We start from the raw sequence: 21,433 nt of genomic DNA on the forward strand, positions 1-21,433 counted from the left end.
AAAAAGTATTTGACAAAATTGTACATCCTTTCATTATAAAAACTCTTCCCAAATCAGGTACAGAAAGAATGTACCTCAACATAGTAAAAGCCATGTGTGAAAACCCCACAGCTAACATCATACTCGGTGGTGAAAATCTGAAAGCTTTTCCTCCAAGATCAGGAACAAGACAAGGGTGCTCACTCTCACTCTGTTCAGTATGGTACTGAACAATTAGGCAAAAAAAGAAAAAAATCCATCTAAATTGGAAAGAAAAAAGTTAAATTGTATCTGTCTGCAGATAACATGATTTTACATATAGAAAACCCCAAAGACTCCACCAATAAAACTGTTAGAGCTAATACAAATTGAGTAAAGTTGCAGAATACAAGATCAACATACAAAATATCAGTTGTGTTTCTGTATGCTAACAACAAACTATCTGGAAAAGAAATCAAGAAAATGACCCCATTTACATAGCATCAAAAAATAAAATACTTAGGAATAAATTTAAGTAAGGAGGTAAAAAAACATCTGCATACTGAAAACTATAAGATATTAATGAAAGAAATTGAAGAAAATACAAATAAATAGAAAAATATCCCATGTTCATGGATTAGAAGAATTAATATTATTAAAATGTTTAATACTACCTGAAGCGATCTACAATTTTAACATGATCCCTATCAAAATTCCAATGGCATTTTCCACAAAAGTAGAAAATAAAATCCTCAAATTTGTATGGAACCACAAAAGACCTTAAGTAGCCAAAGCAATCTAGATAAAGAACAAAGCTGGAGGCAATGTACTCCCTGATTTCAAACTAAGTTACAAAGACACAATAATCAAAAGAAGACACATAGACAAGTGGAACAGGGTACAGAGCCCAGAAATAAACCCACACGTATATGGCCAACTAATCTTTGACAAGGTCACTAAGAATGCACAGTGGGGAAAAGGTAGTCTCTTCGATAAACATTAGGAAAACTGGATATTGATGTGCAAAAGAATAAAATTGGAACCTTATACATAAAAATTAACTCAAAATGGATTAAAGACTGATACGTAAAAGTAATTAAAGACTCTAAAATTCCTAGAAGAAAACGTAGGGAACCAGCTCCTGGCCTTTCGTTTTGGCAATGATTTTTTGGATATGACACCAAAAGCACAGTCAACAAAAGCAAAAACAAACAAGTTGGATGAGTTAGAAACTAAAAAACTTCTGCACAGCAAAGGAAGCAACAAAATGGAAAGGCAGCCTCTGAAGTAGGGATAATATTTGCAAACCATGTGTCTGGTAAGGAGTTATTATTTGAAATATATATGGGCTCACACAACTCAGTAGCAAAAAAATCCAAATAGCACAATTTAAAAATGGGCAAAGGATCTGAATAGACTTTTTTTCCAAAGACATACAAATGGCCAACAAGTATATGAAAAGATGCTTAAGCACGAGAGAAATGCAAATCAAAACCACAATGAGCTATTAGCTCACATCTGTTAGGATGGCTGTTATCAAAAAGCAAGTAGGTAACAAATGTTGGTAAAGGTGTGGACAAAAGGAAGCCCTTGTTCACTGTTGGTAGGAATGTAACCAGCATGGAGGTTCCTCAAAAAATTAGAACAATCCAGCAATCCCACTTCTGAGTGTATATCCAAAGTAAACAAAATTAGTACGTGAAATAGGCCAGACACAGAAAGACAAATACATGATCTTACTTACATGTAGAATCTGAAACAGTTGAACTCATAGAGACAGAGTAGGATGGTGGTTTGCATGGGCTGGGGGTGGGGGGGATGGGAGACGTTGCTCAGAGCATACAGACGCTGAGTTATAAGATGAACAAATTGCAGGAATCTACTGTGCAGCATGTGTGGTATTGGGTCTGCTAATTTGTATGTGATAATCATTCCACAAAGTATACGTGTAGTTCAAATCATCACACACATAACAGAAGAGATAAGAGGGGATATAAGGGGGAAAAAAGAGAAGAATCACAGGGCTGATGAGGCAGAATCCTTGCCCACACATTTAGGACCAGCTGGGCAGCTACTAAAGTTGCTGATCTGGTTGAGGCATTAGGCTATTAGTTTTTATCTACAGCTCTGCAAAGCTAATAACCACCTGTGCTCTGAAACCTACAAAGTTTTTGTTTGTTTTTATTTAGAATTGTGTCTTTTATGATGACTTTGAGCAGTAGTGAAATGTTATTGCCTCCGATTGTTTCTGGGTGTGTTTATTCACTTGAAACTGTTTTCTTTAATCTGCAGAACTTCAGAGTCCCCACCCACTGAGCATTCTCTCTACCTTGGAGTACTCAAAAGATGAAGAAAATGTGTCTCAGGTACTGTTTAAGTGCTGGCTATTCAAATGGTTTACCAGAATTAATATTATATTTGCATAACATACTAGCTTATTCTTTATTAAGGAATAATATAGCACCACTTGTTTCTCACTTTGCCCTAAAATGCGTACGTTTGTGGTCTGTTTATTTTCTTTTTAGATTGTGAGCCAAGAGTCATTTATGGAAAGTGCTAGCCTCAAACATACGCTGCAAAACTTGGAAGATGGAGGTGAGAATAATAAATTCTTTTTGCAGAATAAAGTGGAATGAATTTGACTTTGTCAGGCTGGGCTGTTATTCAGATTGCAGCAGATAAAACCACCTCACAGAGTGACCATTGCCAGATCGTGGAGCACGCCGTGCGAGCTGCTTACCACCTCCACGTGTTCTAGAAGGTCATGGGGAGAAGCAGGTGGCTCCACTCAGGAACCACAACCTCCTGTGGCAAGAAAGATAGAGCCCAGGATGTAAATCCCGTCAACCAGTCATGCCTCCTCTGCTGTCCCGGAGGAGGGCACAGTGGGGGCACTTTCCTAAGGATCTGGTCCAGGAGGGGCTTTTTTCTCTTGCACTTTACAAGCAATGTTCTAAAAGATTGTATGGCCTAGTTAGTAAGAATTCCGAATTCATTTTCTTATTGTAACAGTGGTATGAAAGTTTCCAGCCTAGTTGTATTAGATCATTTTTGTGTTGCTATAACAGAATGCCTGAGACTGGCTAATTTATAAAGAACAGGTTTATTTGGCTCACGATTCTGGGACAGCTGCATGAGGCACAGGCCTCAGGCTGCTTCTACTCATGGCAGAAAGTGGCAGGCAGCCGGTGGGTACAAGCAGATCACATGGCAAGAGGAAGCAAGTGAGAGAGAGAGAGAGAGAGAAAGAGAGAGAGAGACCTTTAAACAACCAGCGGTGGCAGGAACTACTAGAGTAAGAACTCCCTACCCCCACCCCAGGGCGTTAATCTACTCATGAGGGATTGGCCCCCATAACCCAGACAGGTCCCGACACTGCCAAGTTGGGAATCAAATTTTGACATGAGCTTTGGGGGGACAACACATCCAAACTCTATCACTAGTTCACAATGTTGTATTAATATAACATTAATATAATAATACATTAATATATAGTAATATAATGAATTAAGATAGCACCTATCTTTAAGATGTTTACTTTAACACTTTAACATGTTTTTTCTTTACATTTTAAGTAAAATACCAGAAGTATTTAAATAATTATAAATTATATATAGGATATTTAGAATATCAACACAGCAAATATCTGAGACCTACCATCCAGTTTTAGAAAGAGAACATTACTATTACTTTCAAAATCCTGATATGCCCCAGCTGAAACCCATGCGCCCCCTTCCCTTTAACAGGGGACACTGTCCTTAATTTTGCATTTGATTCTACTGCTTTTTTTCCCCCACTTTTTCATTGTAAAAAATATCATACATTCAGAAGAGACTGTAAAACGTGAACAGCTTAAAGAATGATTATAACGTGAACATCTGTGTAACCACAGCTCAGACTGAGACCTAGAAAATTGTCTTAGAATTCTTCCACTTTTGTATCCCTTAATAATTTGAGATGTAAACAAATGACATCATACTGTGTGTACCTCGTGTGGCCTGCTGCTTCTGGATCGTTTCTGAGGTCTGTTTATGCTGATGCAGTAGGTAAGGTGTATTCCTTTCCCTCACAATTCAGCATCCAGTTATAGGAATGTACCACAGTCTGTCCATTCCAGACCAGCGGGCTTCCAGCAGCAGCTGCGTTATCGCTGGGCTAGATGCAATGTCAGGGGTATGTGGCTGAGGCCCTCAGCCCCCCAGTGCCCCAACTCAGAAGCCGGGGTGCTTCCTGAGGCAATTCAGTGGTCATTGCTGGGTTGGTTGTGGATGTCGGGCGGAGCATTGCCAAGGCTCTCAACCCCCTACTGCCCTGGCTCGGGAGCCCAGGGTGCTAGCTGTGGTGGCTCGGTGGTTGTCTCTGGGCTGTTTGCGGATGTTGGAGGGGGCATGGCTGAGGCCCTTGGCCCCCCGCCATCCTGGCTCAGGGGCCCAGGGTGCTACATGCAGCAGCTCAGTGGTCATAGCTGGGCTGGTTGTGGATGTTGGGGTGTGTGGCTGAGGCCCTTGGCCCCCCACCCTCCCTGGCTTGGAAGCCCAGGGGTTTATAGGTGCTCTTTGGTGAGTGAGACCTCTATTAGTTAATATCAAACTCTGCCTCTGATCTGTGGGTTTTGTTTTTTCTTTCAGTTCTGTGTTAGATTATTTGCTGTTCCCACCACTCAAATTCTGCACTGGAACTAATTTGTTGTCTTTTGCCTCCTTTTAAAATGGAGGAATTTCCTGTGGGGACCAGCACTTGAGCCCTGTAGCTGAGCTAAGCTAAATTGCTTCATTGCTGCTGATTCCCTGGGGAAGGCTTTTCATGCAGCTCAGGTCTTAATGGTTGGCCTTGTATGTACTTCTGGTTCTCATGAGGTCCAGTGCACCTGGGCTGCGTGGAGGCTCTGGATTGGGCCTGAGTCTTTTCAGCAAACTATACCCCCTGCAGTTCTATATTCTTGACCAGTCTCCATTGAGTGGTCCTGCACTGATTGGAGGGCAGATCAGCTGTCCATGCTGTACCCAAATGTTCCCCAGGTGGGCCTGTCTCCCCTACTGCCTACGCTCCAAATACTTCCCACAGGATGGGCCATGCACCAGTCCCTTGCAATGATTCACTGGCCTCCGAGTAGCTCCTTTTTTCTGTTGTCTGTGGCTCCTTGTTCCTATGTGGGTCCACAGGAGCCCTGTTAGTGGTCTTGCTAGCCTGGGGACCAACACCCTGTTCTCCCCTGCTGCTCCCAAGCAACTTCACACTAAGGGCACAGCTGCAGCTTTTACAAGCTCTTGCTCTGTGCACTCCAGTCTTAAAGTGGCCGGGGCTTGAAATGGTGGGAGCAATCCTTTTCTTCTCTCATTGTGGCTTCTCCTGCCTTCCTGAACTCCGTAGGTCTCTCCTCCTTTTCCCCTGAGCTCTAGCAGCCCCAGCTTAGCTGCCATTGCTTTTGAATAGTTGTAAATTGGTTGATTTGTGGGAGAGAGCGATGCTGGGGACCGTTTATTCCACCATATTGACTGGAAGCTGGCCTGTAGTTTTCTTTATTTGTTGTATATTTGTCTGGTTTTGGTATCATGGTGATGCTGGCCTCATAGAATGAGTTTGGAAGAACAATACCCTCTGCTTTGATTTTTTGGAATAGTTTGAGAAGAACTGGTACTAAATCTTTGAAAGTTTGGTAGAGGGGCCGGCCCGGTGGCACACTGCTACAGTGCGCCGCTTGGGAGCACAGCGGCGCTCCCGCTGAGGGTTCAGATCCCACATATAGACCGGTTCCTGCTCACTGGCTGAGCGAGGTGCAGGTGCAGCACCAAGGGTTGCGATCCTGTTGCCGGTCCCGGTCCGGTACGGACGGGCGCGGCACTGAGGGTTGCGATCCGTTGCCGGACACGAAAAAAGACAAAAAGGGAAAAAAAAAAAGAAAAAAAAGAAAGTTTGGTAGAATTGAGCAGTGAAGCCATCCTGTCCTGGGCTTTTCTTTGTCAGGAGACTGTTGATCACCAATTCCGTCTTGTTACTCATTACTGGTCTGCTCGAGTTTTCTTTTTTTTCTTGGTTCAGTCTCAGTAGGTTGTATGTGCCCAGAAATTTACTCATTTGCTCTAGGTTTTCAAATTTGTTGGCAGATAGTTGTTCTTTTTTTTTTTTTTTTTCCTTTTTGTCTTTTTTCGTGACCAGCAACGGATCGCAACCCTCAGTGTCGCGCCCATACTGGACCGGGACCGGCAACGGGATTGCAGCCCTCGGTGTTGCGCCCGCACCTCGCTCAGCCAGTAAGCCACCAGTCTGTACGTGGGATCCGAACCCTCGGCTGGAGCGCCGCCGCGCTCCCAAGCGGTGCACTGTAGCAGTGCGCCACCGGGCCGGCCCTAGATAGTTGTTCTTAATAGTCTCTAGTGATTCTTTGTATTTCTGTGGAATCAGTTGTAATGTCTCCTTTTTCATTTATGATATTTGATATGTGGATTTTCTCTTTTCTTGCTTATTCTAGCTAATGGTTTGTCTATTTTGTTCTCAAAAAACCTACTTTTTGTTTCATTGATCTTTTGTATCATTTGGGGGGTTTCTATTTCATTTAGTTCTGGAATTAATTTTGGGGCTGGATTGTTCTTGCTCTTCTAGTTCCTCGAGGTGTAATATTAGATTGTTTATTTGGGATCTTTCACCTTTTTTGATGTAAGCACTTATTGCGATAATTTTCCATCTTAGTACTGCTTTTGTAGTATCCCATAGGTTTTGGTATGTTGTGCTTGTGTTTTCATTTGTTTCAATGAATTTTTTGATTTCCTGCTTTATTTCTTCTTTGACCCATTGGTTGTTCAAGAACATATTTTTTTAATTCCATGTGCTTGTATAATGTCCAAAGTTTCACTTGTTGATTTCTAGTTTTATTCCATTATAATCTGAAAAAAATACTTGATATGATTTCAGTCTTTTAAAATTTGTTGAGGCTTGGGCCAGCCTGGTGGCACACTGGATAAGTGCGCCGCTTGGGAAGCGCGGCGGTGCTCCCGCCCTAGGGTTCGGATCCCACATGCAGACCGGTTCCTGCTCACTGGCTGAGCGAGGTGTGGGAGCAACGCCGAGGGTTGCAATCCCGTTGCCGGTCCCCGGTCCGGTGCGGGGGCAACACTGAGGGTTGCGATCCGTTGCCGGACACGGAAAAAGACAAAAAAAAAAAAAAAAAGATCCCACATGCAGACCGGTTCCTGCTCACTGGCTGAGCGAGGTGTGGGAGCAACGCCGAGGGTTGCAATCCCGTTGCCGGTCCCCGGTCCGGTACGGGGGCAACACTGAGGGTTGCGATCCGTTGCCGAACACGGAAAAAGATAAAAGACAAAAAAAAAAAATTGTTGAGGCTTGATTTTTGGCCTAATATGTGGCCTGTCCTGGAGAATGATTTATGTGCTGATGAGAAGAATGTGTATTCTGCATTTGTTGAATGAAATGTTCTGTAAATGTCTGTCAAGTTCATTTGGTCTAAAGTGTCATTCAAATCCAATATTTCTCTTCTAAATCTTTGACTAGATGGTCTGTCCAGTGCTGAGAGAGGGATGTTGAAGTCTCCAAATATTACTGTATTGGGGTGTATCTCCCCTTTTAGATATAATAATAGTTGCTTTATGTATCTGGGCACTCCAATTTTGGGTGCATATATATTTATGATTTTTATATCTTCTTGCTTCATTGGTCACTTTATCATTATATACTGTCCTTCTTTGTCTCTTTTTGTAGTTCCTGGTTTAAAGTTTATTTCATCCAATTAAGTATAGCAACTCCTGCTTGTTTTTGATTCCTATGTGCATGATATATCTTTTTCCATCCCTTCACTATTAGTCTGTGTGTGTCTTTACTGGTGAAGTGAGTTTCTTGTAGGAAGCATATAGTTGGGTCTAGTTTTTTAATCTGTTCATCCAGTCTATATCTTTTAAGTGGGGAATTTAATCCATTCACATACAGGGTTGTTATTGAAAGGTATTATCTTCTTCCTGACATTTTATTAATTTTTATTTATGGTCATTTTATATTTCTTTTGTTCCTTTCTTTCCCTTTTATTGTTTGTTTTTGCTGTTTTTTGTTTGTTTTGCTTTTTTGTTTTGTAGTGATAAGATACAATTTCTTTCTTATTTGTGTATCTCTACTAGTGGTTCTTATTCTTTCTTGTGTTTTCGTGATGAGGTTATTGCTCTTTTGATTCCAGATGTATGACTCCCTTGAGGATTTCCTGTAGGGCTTGTTTTGTGATGGTGAATTCCTGCAGTTTTTGTTTATCTCTGGTAAAGACACCATTTCTCCCTTGTTTCTGAAAGATAGGTTTGCTTGGTATAGGATTTTTGGCTGGCAGGTTTTTGTTTGCTTGCTTTATATCTTCCTACTCTCCAGGCCTGTAGGATTTCTGTTAAGAAATCTGCTGTTAGTCTTGATGATTTTCTTTTGTTGTTTTTAGAACTTTTTCTTTGTCTTTTGACAATTTGACTATAATGTGTCTCAGAGAGGACCTTTTTGGGTTGAATCTGTTTGGGGATCTTTGAGCTTCTTGGATCTGGGAGACTGTATTTCTCTCAATATGTGGGGAGTTTTCAGCTATTATTTCATTAAACAAGCTTTCAGTGCCTTTTCATTTCTCTTCCTCTTCTGGTACACCCATAATATGATGTTTGTACACTTAAGGTTGTTGGATAGATCTCTTTGGCTTTCTTCATTTTTTAAAATTCTTTTTTCTTTTTTTTCATCCAGCTGGGTTGATTCAAAATTCCTGTCTTCAAATTCAGATATTCTTTCTTCCACTTGTTCTGGTATGCTGCTTTAAGTGCTCAGTTGTTTTTCTTTCTTTCTTTCTTTCTTTCTTTTTAATTAAATGAATTCTTTAGTTTCAGGATTTCTTCTTGGCTTTTTTTTTTTTTTTTATGATTTCTATCTCTTTGTTGAATTTCTCATTCATGTCCTGGATTGTTTTTTTGACTTCATTGTGTTATCTATTTTTTCTTGCATCATGTTGAGTTTCCTTAAGATTACCATTTGGAATTCTTCTTCAGGCATTTCACTGGTCTCTTGTTGTTTGGGGTCTGCTATTGGAGAATTATTGTCTTGTTTTGATGGCTTCTCATTTTTCCCTTTTTTTTTTTTTTAATGTCTGCATTGATGTCTGGGCATCTGGTGGTGTACTGTCTTTTAATATTTGGAGTAGTTTTTGAAGGGAGAAACTCTTATCTGTAGAAATGTTCTATATTGACAGTTGGGTTGGGCATTTTAGGTTTAGTTCTGGGTGAGCATGGTAGTGTAGTCTTCATGTGACTTCTTCAACTGCATTCAATCTTGGAGTTGTCTGTGGGTACCTTCATGGCCAAGGTAGTGAGGCCTTTGGAAGTTTCTTGTTAGGGTGGTTGACACTGGGCAGGGTTGTTGTGGCTGTAAGCAGGGCTTTCAGTACTTCAGGGGTGCACTGGTGCACTCAGTGCTTCCTAAACTGAGGTGAGTGAACCTGTATGGGGTTGCTGGGGTCACCTTTGGGGCTTCAATTTCTGAGATAGGTATTGTGCCAATGGACTGTTCTTCCTCTAATGTGGGTGGAGTTGCCAGGGTATTGATCAGGTTGCATACCTCTGGGAGAAGTACTTGGGCATTTCTCTGAGTCCCTGGAGGAGGTAGGTGGGCTCTCTGGAGCTTCCCTGCTAGAGTATGTGGATCTAGGCATGTTTACCAAAGACCTGGGACTATGTGTACCTGGGAGGTGTTGGCTCACTCCCTTCTCCCTACTGGGCAGGCTTGCTCTGTCCTGTGTGGAAGGTCAGCATGGGTTAGAGATATGTGGAGCTGTGGGCACCTGGGGGTGCCAAGCACTTCCTGTACACTGTCTGATGGAGCAGGCAGGCTTGCTGTGTCAGGTGGGCCCCTGAATTCTGAGTTGGGGTCGGGGTGAATGAGGTGGTCTTGGATCTAGGCAAGTTTACCAGGGATGTGAGGGGCTGCACGTACCTGGAGTGGGTGGCATACTCCTTATACCCTCTCTGCTGGGGCAGGCAGGCAGCCTTGCTGAGTTGTGTGGGACTGAGTTCCCGGGGGAGGTGGGAGTGGATTAGGCAAGTTTGCCAGAGACATGTGGGAATGCATGCACCTGGGAGGTGCCACCTCACCCCTGCACCTTCTCTGTGGGGGTGGGATGCTCTGGTTGGCTTGCTGAGTTGAGCAGGACTCTGAGCTCCTAGGGGAAGGTGGCAGCATGGGTCTAGACATGTTTTGCAGAGACTCTCAGGACTGTGTGTACCCAGGAGGGGCCAGCACACTCCCCATACTCTCTCCACTGGGCTGAGTGGGCTGCTGGGTCAGGTAGGACTCTGAGCTCCATGGGTGTGGATCTAGGCAAGTTCACTCAAGATGTGAAGAATTGTTTGCACCCAGGAGGGGCTGGCACACTCTCCCCACCCTCTCTGCCAGGGTGGGAGGCTCTCTCTGTGTCCTGATTCCTATCCCAAAATGATGACGTCCAGCAACATCCTAGGACCAAAGGTCATAGGAAGACTCCAGCATGTGCTTCCTTTGTGAAAAATGTAGTCACGTGGGCTCCCAACAGCTCCTCACACTGGGCTCACTGTCCACGAGGGCTGCATGGTTACCTTGCAGTCTGAATAGCAGGTGTCTGTGGTGAGAGTGCTGACTGCAGTGGTGAGAGTGCCAACCACAGTCCCGACTCCCACACCCCACCTACCTTGTCCCAGATGTGCATGGTCTCTCCAGTCTCCACACCAGTATCGGTCAGGTGCTTCCCCTGTCTTTCTATGTTGCCGCCTCGAGTTTCCAAACCTTGGAGAGATTTCCTCACTGTTTTGCTGGATTCTGTCATTTTCTCCTAGACACTCTGTTCCACAGGTGACTTACTTATTGCTTTGGACTTTCTTTGCATTAGACGCAAGGGCTGGCCACCTCTAATCAGCCACCAGTAAAGTCAAAAATTAACCGTAGGGGGCCGGCCCGGTGGCACACTGGAGAGTGCGCCGCTTGGGAGCGCAGCGGCACTCCCGCCGAGGGTTCGGATCCCATGTGGAGACCGGTTCCTGCTCACTGGCTGAGCGCAGTGTGGGCGCAACACCGAGGGTTGCGATCCCGTTACCAGTCAGTAAAAAAGACAAAAAAAAAAGGGGGGGAAATATTAACCCTAGGGATTTCTATTTCAGCAGGAGCTTGTAGATACTCTGAGAGTTGCTCTTAAGTGATGATCACTCCTGTTGAGTTTATAGTTTTAATGGATTCTAATTCATCACTCTTTTCTCCATGGTTAGTCATGTGAAATTCTTCCCTACCAAAAAGTCAGACATTATATATTGTTTCCTATATTAATACATTTAATGCTATGCATTTATTTCTAAGTACTGCTTTAGGGTAAATCACACACATTGTAATATATAATATTTGTTATTTTTGTTTAGTTTAAAATATTTTCTGTTTTTTAATTTTGATTTCTTCATTGGTCCAAAGGTTACTTAGAAGTGTATTTCATAATTCTCCATAGTATAGAATTTTTCTAGTTATCTTTTTGTTATTATTTTCTATTTTCTGCTTTGATTGCATCATGGCTAGAGATTATAGTCTGTATAAGTGTATCTTTTGAAATTTTGAGATATACTTTATGGCCCAGTTTGTGCCAATGTTTTTAAAGGTTAATTTGTGGTTACAAGTGTATATTTCACAATTACCAGGTGCAGCATCAATATATATGTATATCCTTTAGGTCCGTCTTCTTAACTGTGTTCTTCAAATCTTATATTCTTACTAGTTTTTCATCAGTCTACTTATTCTATCAATTGCTAAGAGAAGCTTGTTAAAACCCTTTATTATGATTTTAGATTTGCCAGTTTCTCCTGGTTCTGTTCAATTTTTGCTTTATATAAATTAGGAATATGTCTTTAGGTAAATATAAAAGTTACATTATTTTATATTTACCTTATGGTATATGGAAACTTTTATCATTATGAAGTGACTTCTTTATCTCTAGTAGTGTTTTTGTCTTGAAATTTGTTATTTCTTTTGTTTAAAATTTGCGTGGTATAATTTTTTTTCTTTTTATGTATATATCTTAATGGCATAGATGTCACTTGTAAGCAGCCTGTAGTTGGACTCACCTTCCCCTCATTTCACAGTATTTGTTTTTTAACCAGAATACTTAGTTCATTTACATTTAATGTAATTACTCATATATTTGGATTATATATCTACCAATTTATTTTGACTTTCTGTGTAGTCCAACTATTCTTTTCTTGTATTTTTAAAATTTTGCTTAAGTATTTTTTCTCACTTTATTTTCACCTCTATTTATTTGTAGTTATATACTCTATTTTTTCATTTACTGATTAACTTAGAAATCATGACATGCATAACTCTTGAATCTAATCAATAACATTACTTTCTTTCCAGATTATATAGGCCCTTAAGACCCTTGAATTCCGTTGGTCTACCCCAACCACATTATGTGGTGGTGTGAAAATGCTCACTTCACTCTTATTAAATAAATTTTCATTGGGTATAGAATACCAGATTGGTAGAATCTTTCCTAGCAGTACATCAAGCAAATTATTCTGCTATCTTTTGTTTTCTGGGTTGTTTTTGTTTTTTTAGCTGATGAAAATTTAACCATCAATCTAATATTCACTCTTCAAAGATAATTTATCCTTTTTTCCCTCTCTCTGAATACATAATAAGATGATTTCTATTTATCTTTGTTTATTTTCCACTTATTAGAATTTATCTAAGTATAATCTTTGTTTATCCTCTTTGGCATTTGTAGAAAATCTTGAATATGGTACATATTTTTTCATTAGTTCTGGAAAATTCTCAGCTATTACTTCCTCAAGTATTGCTTCTGGCTTGTTCTTTCTTCTCCTTCTTGAACTTTAATTAGATACATAATATTCCTTATTCTGTATTCCACATATCTTAACCACTCCTACATATTTTTCGTTTCTTTGCTCTGTTTGCATACTGAACAATTTCATCTGTTCTTTCATGGCTTCCTCTTCACCTGTATCTGATCTGCTGTTGGACCTATCACTGAATGTTTATTATTATATTTTTTATTTCTAGAAATTGTTTGGATCTTTATAGACCTGATAGGTCACTTTGTATAGTATCCCATTCCCTACAGTTATTTTTAAGCTTTATTTTATTTGTTTAAAGACAGTAGGTGTTTTTAATAATGTGTGCCTGAGAATGGCAGTAGCTAAAGGTGTCACGAATGCCTTTCTGCTGTCTGTTTCTGCTGTTCTTGCTCATGGTGCATTGTTTTCTTGTCTATTTAAAGACATGCATTCATTCATTCATTCATTCATTCATTCATTTTCAGCTTCTCATATTCCTTAGAAAATATTTGTGATACTACTTTGAAGCCTAGAATGAAGTGATTTGCTGCTTTACCCTTTTGTTCTTACTGATTTAATGCTTCTTTTAACTTTCCATTTGTCTTTGTCTTTATTTATTTATTTATATTTTTATTTATTTTTATTTTATCTGTATACAATGTAGTTGATTTTTGTGTCACTTTACTGAATCCTCCCTCTCCTCTCTCTCTCCCCCATCCCGGCCATCAACATCATGTCTGTTCACTTGTCTTAATAAGTTCAAGGAATTGGGATTGTTGTCTTCTTCTCTGCCCCCCTTCCGTTTGTTTGTATATTTATTTATTTGTTTATTTTTAGCTCCCACAAATAAGTGAGAACATTTGGTATTTCTCTTTCTGTGCCTGACTTATTTCACTTGATATAATTTTTTCTAAGTCCACCCATGTTGCTGCGAATGGCAGTATTTCATTCTTTTTTATAGCAGAAGAGAAGTCCATTATGTAGATATACCACAGTTTCTGAATCCACTCATCTGACGGTGGACCTTTGGGCTGCTTCCAACTCTTGGCTATTGTAAATAGTTCTGAAATAAACACCCGACAACAGGTATCCCTTCGACATGATTTCCATTCCTCCAGATATATTCCCAGCAGTGGGATAGCTGGGTCATATGGTAGATCTATCTGCAATTGTTTGAGGAACCTCCAAACCATTTTCCATAAAGGCTGCACCATTTTTCAGGCCCACTAACAGTGTAGGAGAGTTCCTTTTTCTCTGCAACCATGTCAGCATTTATCATTCTCTGTCTTTTGGATTTTAGCCATCCTAACTGGGGTGAGATGGTATCTCAGTGTGGTTTTGATTTGCATTTCCCGAATGCTGAGTGATATTGAGCACTTTTTCATGTGTCTGTTGGCCATTCGTATGTCTTCTTTTGAAAAATGCCTATTCAGCTCCTTTGCCCATTTTTTAATTGGGTTACTTGTCTTTTTGCTGTAAAGTTGTTTGAGTTCCTTGTATATTCTGGATATTAATCCTTTGTCAGATGTATATTTTGCAAATATTTTCTCCCACTCTGCTGGTGGTCTTTTAACTCTGTTAATTGTTTCTTTTGCTGTGCAGAAGCTTTTTAGTTTGATATAATCCCATTTGTTTATTTTTCCTTTGGCTGCCCGTGCTTTTGGGGTCATATTCATGAAGTCTGTGTCCAGTCCTACTTCCTGTAGTGTTTCCCTTATGTTTTCTTTAAGGAGTTTTGTTGTTTCAGGGTGTATATTTAATTCTTTAATCCATTTTGAGTTGATTTCAGTATATGGTGGGAGATATGGGTCTAGTTTCATCCTCCTGTGTATGGTTATCCAGTTTTCCCTGCACCATTTGCTGAAGAGGCCGTCTCATCCCCAGTGTGTAACTTGGTGCTTTTGTCAGAGACCAGATGGCTGTAGGGGTGTGGGTTGTTGTATGCTATCTTGACTTTTTAAGGTTTTAAAAATCATTTTCTTGTTTTCTTTCTAAAAATAGTTTGATTTATTCATTCTTTGAGGACTTTGTAATGTTCCAGGCTCTCTAAGTTGAATATTTTTTTTCCTTTTAAGTGACCTGATCTTTTTGTCTGGGTGCTCAAAGATTTCCTTTCTTCCTCTCTCTTGTTCATATTCCCCAGTGTCGTATCTCCCCATCCAACAGGTAAACCCTGGAATGAGTTTAACGTTCAGTTTTTATTTGCTCTTGTAAGATATAGAAACACGTAGAATGCATGTAAATTTCATTCATGTAATTGGTATTGTTATATCTCATTCCTTATTTCACTCAGCAGTTTTTAAGACCCATCCACGTGGCTCTAGCGCTCCTACTACAGCGTCCACTGCACTTTGCCTGTCCCATCTAAGTGACGGGTGCCAATTGCCTCCAAGTCCATGAATCCACCAAAAATGATAGGAACACCCTGATATGTCTCCTTATGCACCTGGATGAGAGTAATTGCTCTCCTGAATTCCCAGCAGAAGTGCAAAGTGTTCCTAAATTTCTATATCACTATAATATTTGGCTTTATCCACCTTTCTAATTTTTGCCAGTCTAATAGGGCAAAGTGATATCTCATTGTTTTACGTTTCAATTTCTCTAATAACCAAGTTAGACATCTCTTCATATTCTTGTCTTTTGGATTTCCTCTTTTCTTGTTTAAAAGGTGTTCCTTGCATATTCTAGATATTAGTCTCTTTTGCTTTGTTTGTGGTATTATAAATACCTTCTAATTATTTATCTGCCTTCTAAAATTGTCCAAATTGTTTTTACAAGGCAAGAAATGCTCAATTTTTATGTAATCTAATTATTTAGATTTTTTTTTTTTGTTTGGAGGGGGCTAATGATTTGTTCTCTTAGGCGATCAAGATGTTTTACTAATTTTCTTCTATTAATTTTGGAGTTGTATCTTACACTCTAAAATCTTGTGGAGTATACTATAAAGCAAATATATTTCACTGGGCCCAGTTTCTTGTACTTTCAGGTTTGGCCTAACTTCTTAAATGTACATATAAAATGTTGACCTTACAAAAAACAGAAAATTTTCCCCAGGCTATATAGTCTGTGTTGTAAGACAAAGAATTGTAACACAGCAAGGCTGCTGGTTCAAATAGAGACAAGTTACTGATTGACATGTAAAGATACTGGGAAGGTGTGTAGGGAGAAGGAATGTTTGCTAAGATCAAGCTTTTGTTGGTGGATCCTTTAAATTGCCTTATGGAAAGTCATCTGGCTTGTTTTACTGAATGTTACCAGCCTATATCGTTAAACTATAACCCCACCTACGTTCTCTTCCTGTAACTTCCTGGTCTGGAGAATAAATGTGGGAAGAGAACCCCAATTTGTGGTTAATTTCCCAAATGAAAGGAATGCCTCTCTCGAAGGTTACGGGAGTTTAACCACTTCAGGGCTTCTCACTGCTCAGAAGAGATGGGCTTTGAGTAATCTTTTGTGGCTCCGTCACCCAGGAGAAAAGGGGTGACAAATCTGCGGGGGGCAAAGCAACAAAACTTTTATCTATTTAGAGTCCTTGTTTTCATATGGCATTGGGTAGTGATCCAGGTTTTTAAAAATTATACAGTAATCCAATATACTCTATTCTATCTCCATATAATTTTTACTGTCCCCCTTGCATTGAAGTATGTACTCTACCAAATATTAAATTTCCATATAAATGTGGGTTCATCTCTGGGCTCTCTCAAGTTTCATAGGTCCATTTGTCTGGGTTCTTACACTGATACCATCCTTTTTATTACTATAGTTTCCTTGAAGGTCTTGGTACCTAATAGGGAAAATTTATCCTCCTTCCTCTTTTTCAAGGTTGACTTAGTTGTTCAAGGGCCTTTTATTCTCTCCTATAAATTTAGACTAAGTTGATCAAGTTACTTAATGAGTTCACTGGAATTTTGATAGTGATTGCATTAAGTTTATAGGTTAACTTGAAGAGAAGTGACATCTTTAAAATATTAAACCATCCTACAGAAGAGTGGAAAATGTCCCTTCATTGATTTGTATCATCATCTGCATCCTTTATAGAGTTTTAAAGGTGTCTCCATGAAGAGCTTATGCACTGCTGGTTAAGTTAATTCCTAGATATTTATGATTCATTACTATTGTTTTTTATTTGACTATTGCTAAAGTAGAGTGGCTCTGTTGATTTCTGTAAAATAATTCTATGTCTGGCAACCTTGCTGAATTCTTATTAGGTCTAATAGTTTACCTGTTGATTCTCTTGGTTCTTCTAAGTAGATGGTTCTATTATCTGCAAAAAATATTAGATGATCTCTCCCTTTCTGGTACCTATATCTCTTGTTTTTTGTTCTTCACAGCATTGGCCAGTATGTTCAGTATGTGTTAAACATGGCAGTGAAAGTCTGCATCCTTGTCTTAATCCTAATTTTATAGCAAAGGCTCCTGAATTTCTTCATTAAGTAAAATTTTTGCTGTAGATTTTTGGTAAATAATCTTTACCAAGTTAAAGAAGTTTCCTTCTATTCAGAGTTTGCTCTGAGTTTTTTTTTTTTTTTAATAATAGGTGTTGAACTTTATGAAATGCACTTACTGCATCAACTAAGTTAATCAAATGAATTTTCTCCTTTATTTCATCCCCTCCCAGCTTAATTGAGGTATAATTGACAGATAAGTTATGTATATGTAGAATGTATAACATGATGTTTTGATGTACATATGTATTGTGAGATGATTACCGTGATCAAACTAATTAACACATCACCTCACATAGTTATCTCGTGTGTGTGTGTATGAGTGTGGTGAGGATACTTAAGATCTATTCTCTTAGCAAAGTTCAAGTATATAATACATTATTATTAACTAGTCACCATGCTGTATATTAGGTCTCCAGAACTTTATCCATCTTATAAATGGAAGTTTGTGCTCTTTGCTCAATATTTCCCCATTTATTCTACCTTTTGACCCCTGGTAATCAGCTTTCTATGCTAAATGAAATAAGTCAAACACTGCATGATCTTACTTATATGTAGAATCTAAGAAAGTCAAACTCATAGAAACAGAGTAGTCGGGTGGCCCTTTCATTATTAATGTAGCAAATTATATTGATAGGTATTATGTTGAACCGTCCTTGTGTTACTGGGATAAACCTCATTTGGTCACGATGCATTTTTAAAAATACACTTCTGGATTTATTTAGCTAATACCTTATTAATGAGCTTTTACACCTACATTTATGAGTGTAACAGACCTATACTTTCCTCCTAATATCCTTATCTGGCGTTGGAATCAGTGTCACACCAGTCTGTGGAGGGAGGTTGGGCATCTCTCCTGTTTTTCTGAAAAAGTTTGTATACAGTAAGAAGTACAGTAAGTGTTTCTTAACAGTTTGATCAAAAGCACCTGTAAAACTGCCTGAGAATTTTGGAGATGGGAGACTTTAGTTATTATTTCAGTTTCCTTAATAGCCCTTGATATATTTGATATACTCAAGTTCTCTATTTCTTCTTGGGTCAGTTTGGGAATTTTGTATTTTTCTATGAATGTATCTTTTAGCTTCCATATTTTTTTAGTGTTTCTTAATGTTTTATTTAATTTTAATCTTTGTAATCGTCTCTCTTTATTCTGTATTTGCTTATGTACATCTTCTCTTTTATTCCTGATAAACTTTATTAGAGGTCCACATAATTAGTCTTTTAAAAGAATAAGTCCTTTGCTTTGTTACTCTTCTCTGTTTCTCTCTCATTGTGATCTGCCCTTATTTTTTTCTCCTTATTTCTTTGGGTTTATTCTAATGCTGTTATTCCAATTCCTGAGTTGAATGCTCATTTCTTTTAATTAACCTTTCCTTTTTCTTGATAAGTGTATATATAAGTTTCCTTCCTAGAAATGCTTTGGCTGTGTCACCATATTTTAATATGTTGTGTTTTTACTACTATTAATGCTAAGTATTTCTTAACTTTATTTTTGATATGTCTTTTATAACCCAGTTATTTGGTAAAATTGAATTGAATTTCCAAATATCTGGGATATTTTAAAGCTGTCCTTTTGCTAATTATTGCTAACTTTATTGCAACATGGTGAGACAAACAAATTGAGGCTTACATTAAGGCATGATGGAACTTTTCTTATGGCTGAAAACCGTATTCAGATTTTGTAAGCGTTCTATGTATGCTCGTCTGTTTCCCTATGTCCTGTCCATTTTTATTTTATATATTTTGAGGCAGTGTTATTAGGTGCATTGGAAGTGACTCTCTTCATTTGTACTGATGCTTTTGACTTCGTGTATATCAATAAAGCAGCACCAGCTTTCTTTTGGCTAATGTTTACCTGGTACTCTTTTTTTTTTATTCTTCAATTTTTCCTCATCCTTGTGAATTGCTGAATATCACATAAACAGCTTATGCCTGGATTTTTAAAAAATCCAATCTGGTCATCTTTGTCTTTTAACAAGAGCATTTAATCCATTGTGGTTACCATTAATATATTTGCGTTTAGTTCTCCTGTCTTTGTCCAATGTTCTCATTCTTTTTTTCTTTCAGTCTTGCCTTCATTTAATTATTTTTTCATCATTTCCCCACCTTTTTCTATTTTGAAAGTTATATGTCTCCTATTTCTAGAATTGACCCTAGAAATTTTAACGCATATACTTTTTAAAGTCTCAATTTGACCAATATTTTCACCCTGTTCCAAATAACAAAAAGACCTTTGAACACTAACTACAATGAACAAACTTCTGACATGTTGCTGCTTATGTATCTAGTTTTATTTTAAATTCATAAAAAATTTCTTGTTATTACTTCATACAGTTTTTCATTAGATTTATACTCATATTGAATGCTTTTGTTCAAAATTCATTCTTCCATCTTTCTTCCTTGGGATCGCTGGTTTTCTAAAAACTAATTTTATTTTCAGCATCTCCTTTAGGGGAATTTTTATGTCTCCTTTGGACAGTACATTCTAAGGTCTAGTTGGCCTTTTCTTCCTGTAGCATCAACAGCAAGAGTCCTCGACAACAGCCTCTCTTTCCTCCAGAGCTTCAACAGAAGCCGGGATAGAAGAGACTGGTATCAGGAGTGACCCCCCAGACAGAGACAGGGACTTGGGGCGCTGGACGTGGGAAATGGTCGTGGAGGGAGCCCATGCTGCAGCGAGGCGTCCTGGTGAGGGGGGGCTTGGACAAGAGTGAGGGCTGAGGGAGTGACGTGCCAGTGGGGGTGACAGCCCGTGGCCTTTCCTACGTCTTAGTCATGGCCAGCAGATGATCTCTCAGCCTTCCCTGCCCAGAGCACGTCTCAGGTAGGGCATCAGTTTGGGGGTGCTGTGAAGTTTCAGGGCTGCAGGTTGAGTCCATGTTCTTAGAGGGTCCTGTTATCGTCTCTGGCTTTCCTGGGGTCTTTGATGTGAGGCTGATCACAAGGCCAAGCGAAACAGGAACCTGCGGTGGCCTGAGAAGAGCAGATCCTGATCAGCCTGTTGTACTCACCATCTTGCGGGCTCCTCTGAAGCAACCTACGTCACCATGTGGAAGGGAACGTCACTGAGTAGTTGTGACGATTCGGTGAGATGCTGGGGTGAGGCTGGGTGAAGACGTGCACGTGTTCGCTGCTGCTGAGGCCGCCGCCGTGAACGTCAGCGCTGTGGTCCTGTCATCAGCTTGTCCGCATTCCTGCCATCCTGCTTTGAGCCATCTTCTAAGAAAAAAGACGAATTAGAACCCCCTTCTCAAATGCTCACATTTCTTTTAATAGTGCTTAGGGTGTAGGTTTTATATTTAAAAAGAGCGAGTAAAATGATGAAGTCTTTGTAAAAACCATTACTAATGGCTTTATTTCTATTTTTTTGGATGACTAAAATATGTACAGTCGAATACTACATTTTTTGTGTCATTGCATCGGGTACTGGATTTTTCAGCCCCATGGGCGAGGGCAGGTATGCCTTCCCCTAAAGGGGATGCCCAGGTAATTTTCTTCAGAAAAAGCAGTCGCTTTTGAAACATCTCAAGCCCCTTGCTGATCTTTACAGCAGCCTCAATCCAATGTCATCTTGTGTTTTAATGTTTATCCTGGAACTTTGGGTGTGCCACATTTCCGGAACAGTAAGCCAGCAGGATAATTTTATTTATGATTTTGCATTTTACCCTCATCTACCTTCATGGAGAGGCCTCCAGAACAGGGAGGGAGTGAGGCAGGGAGCGACTTCATTCCCTCAGGTGCTGTGTGCACCTAGTTCAATGCCTGGCATGGGGAGGCATCCAGTGAGTGTGTGCTGAGGAAATGCAGTAAGAAACAGAAAACCCAACATTCAACGATGAACCTTTGCATGTTTCCATTTTTGAATAAGCATTTATACCTAGTCTCAAATATATATTTATTTTCAATTAACTTGCAGATTTTTAAATGCATTTAATTCATACAAAAGACATTTCAGTAATCTGCATCAGACTGAACAATTCAATGGTAAAGATTGTCTTTAGTTTTTTATATTCTCAGCACTTAGTAAACATTGGTAGAATAAATAAAGGAATTGTTAGTGGGAAAGTGCCGTCAATGTCACACTGAGGATCTTTTGGTAAAGAAGACTGTATTCTTGCCCAATGAAGACTGTGGGCCTTTATCACTCTAGGCCACAGGGTGTCACTTCAGTGTAAGATTTAAAAAATGCCTTAACTTAGTGGA

General features: G+C 39.4%; 1 protein-coding gene across 1 annotated transcript in view; it reads left to right on the forward strand.

The window, feature by feature from the left end:
- SYCP2L (synaptonemal complex protein 2-like) overlaps window positions 1-21,433 on the forward strand; it is a 74,965-nt gene that overhangs the window by 35,606 nt on the left and 17,926 nt on the right. The window contains exons 21-22 of the mRNA XM_008581076.1: window positions 2,251-2,324; window positions 2,484-2,553. Coding sequence (XP_008579298.1) covers window positions 2,251-2,324; window positions 2,484-2,553 — 144 coding nt within the window. The remainder of the gene's footprint in view (window positions 1-2,250; window positions 2,325-2,483; window positions 2,554-21,433) is intronic.

This window comes from Galeopterus variegatus, unplaced genomic scaffold (genome assembly GCF_000696425.1).
Source record: "Galeopterus variegatus unplaced genomic scaffold, G_variegatus-3.0.2 Scaffold2257, whole genome shotgun sequence".
Lineage (NCBI taxonomy): Eukaryota > Metazoa > Chordata > Mammalia > Dermoptera > Cynocephalidae > Galeopterus > Galeopterus variegatus.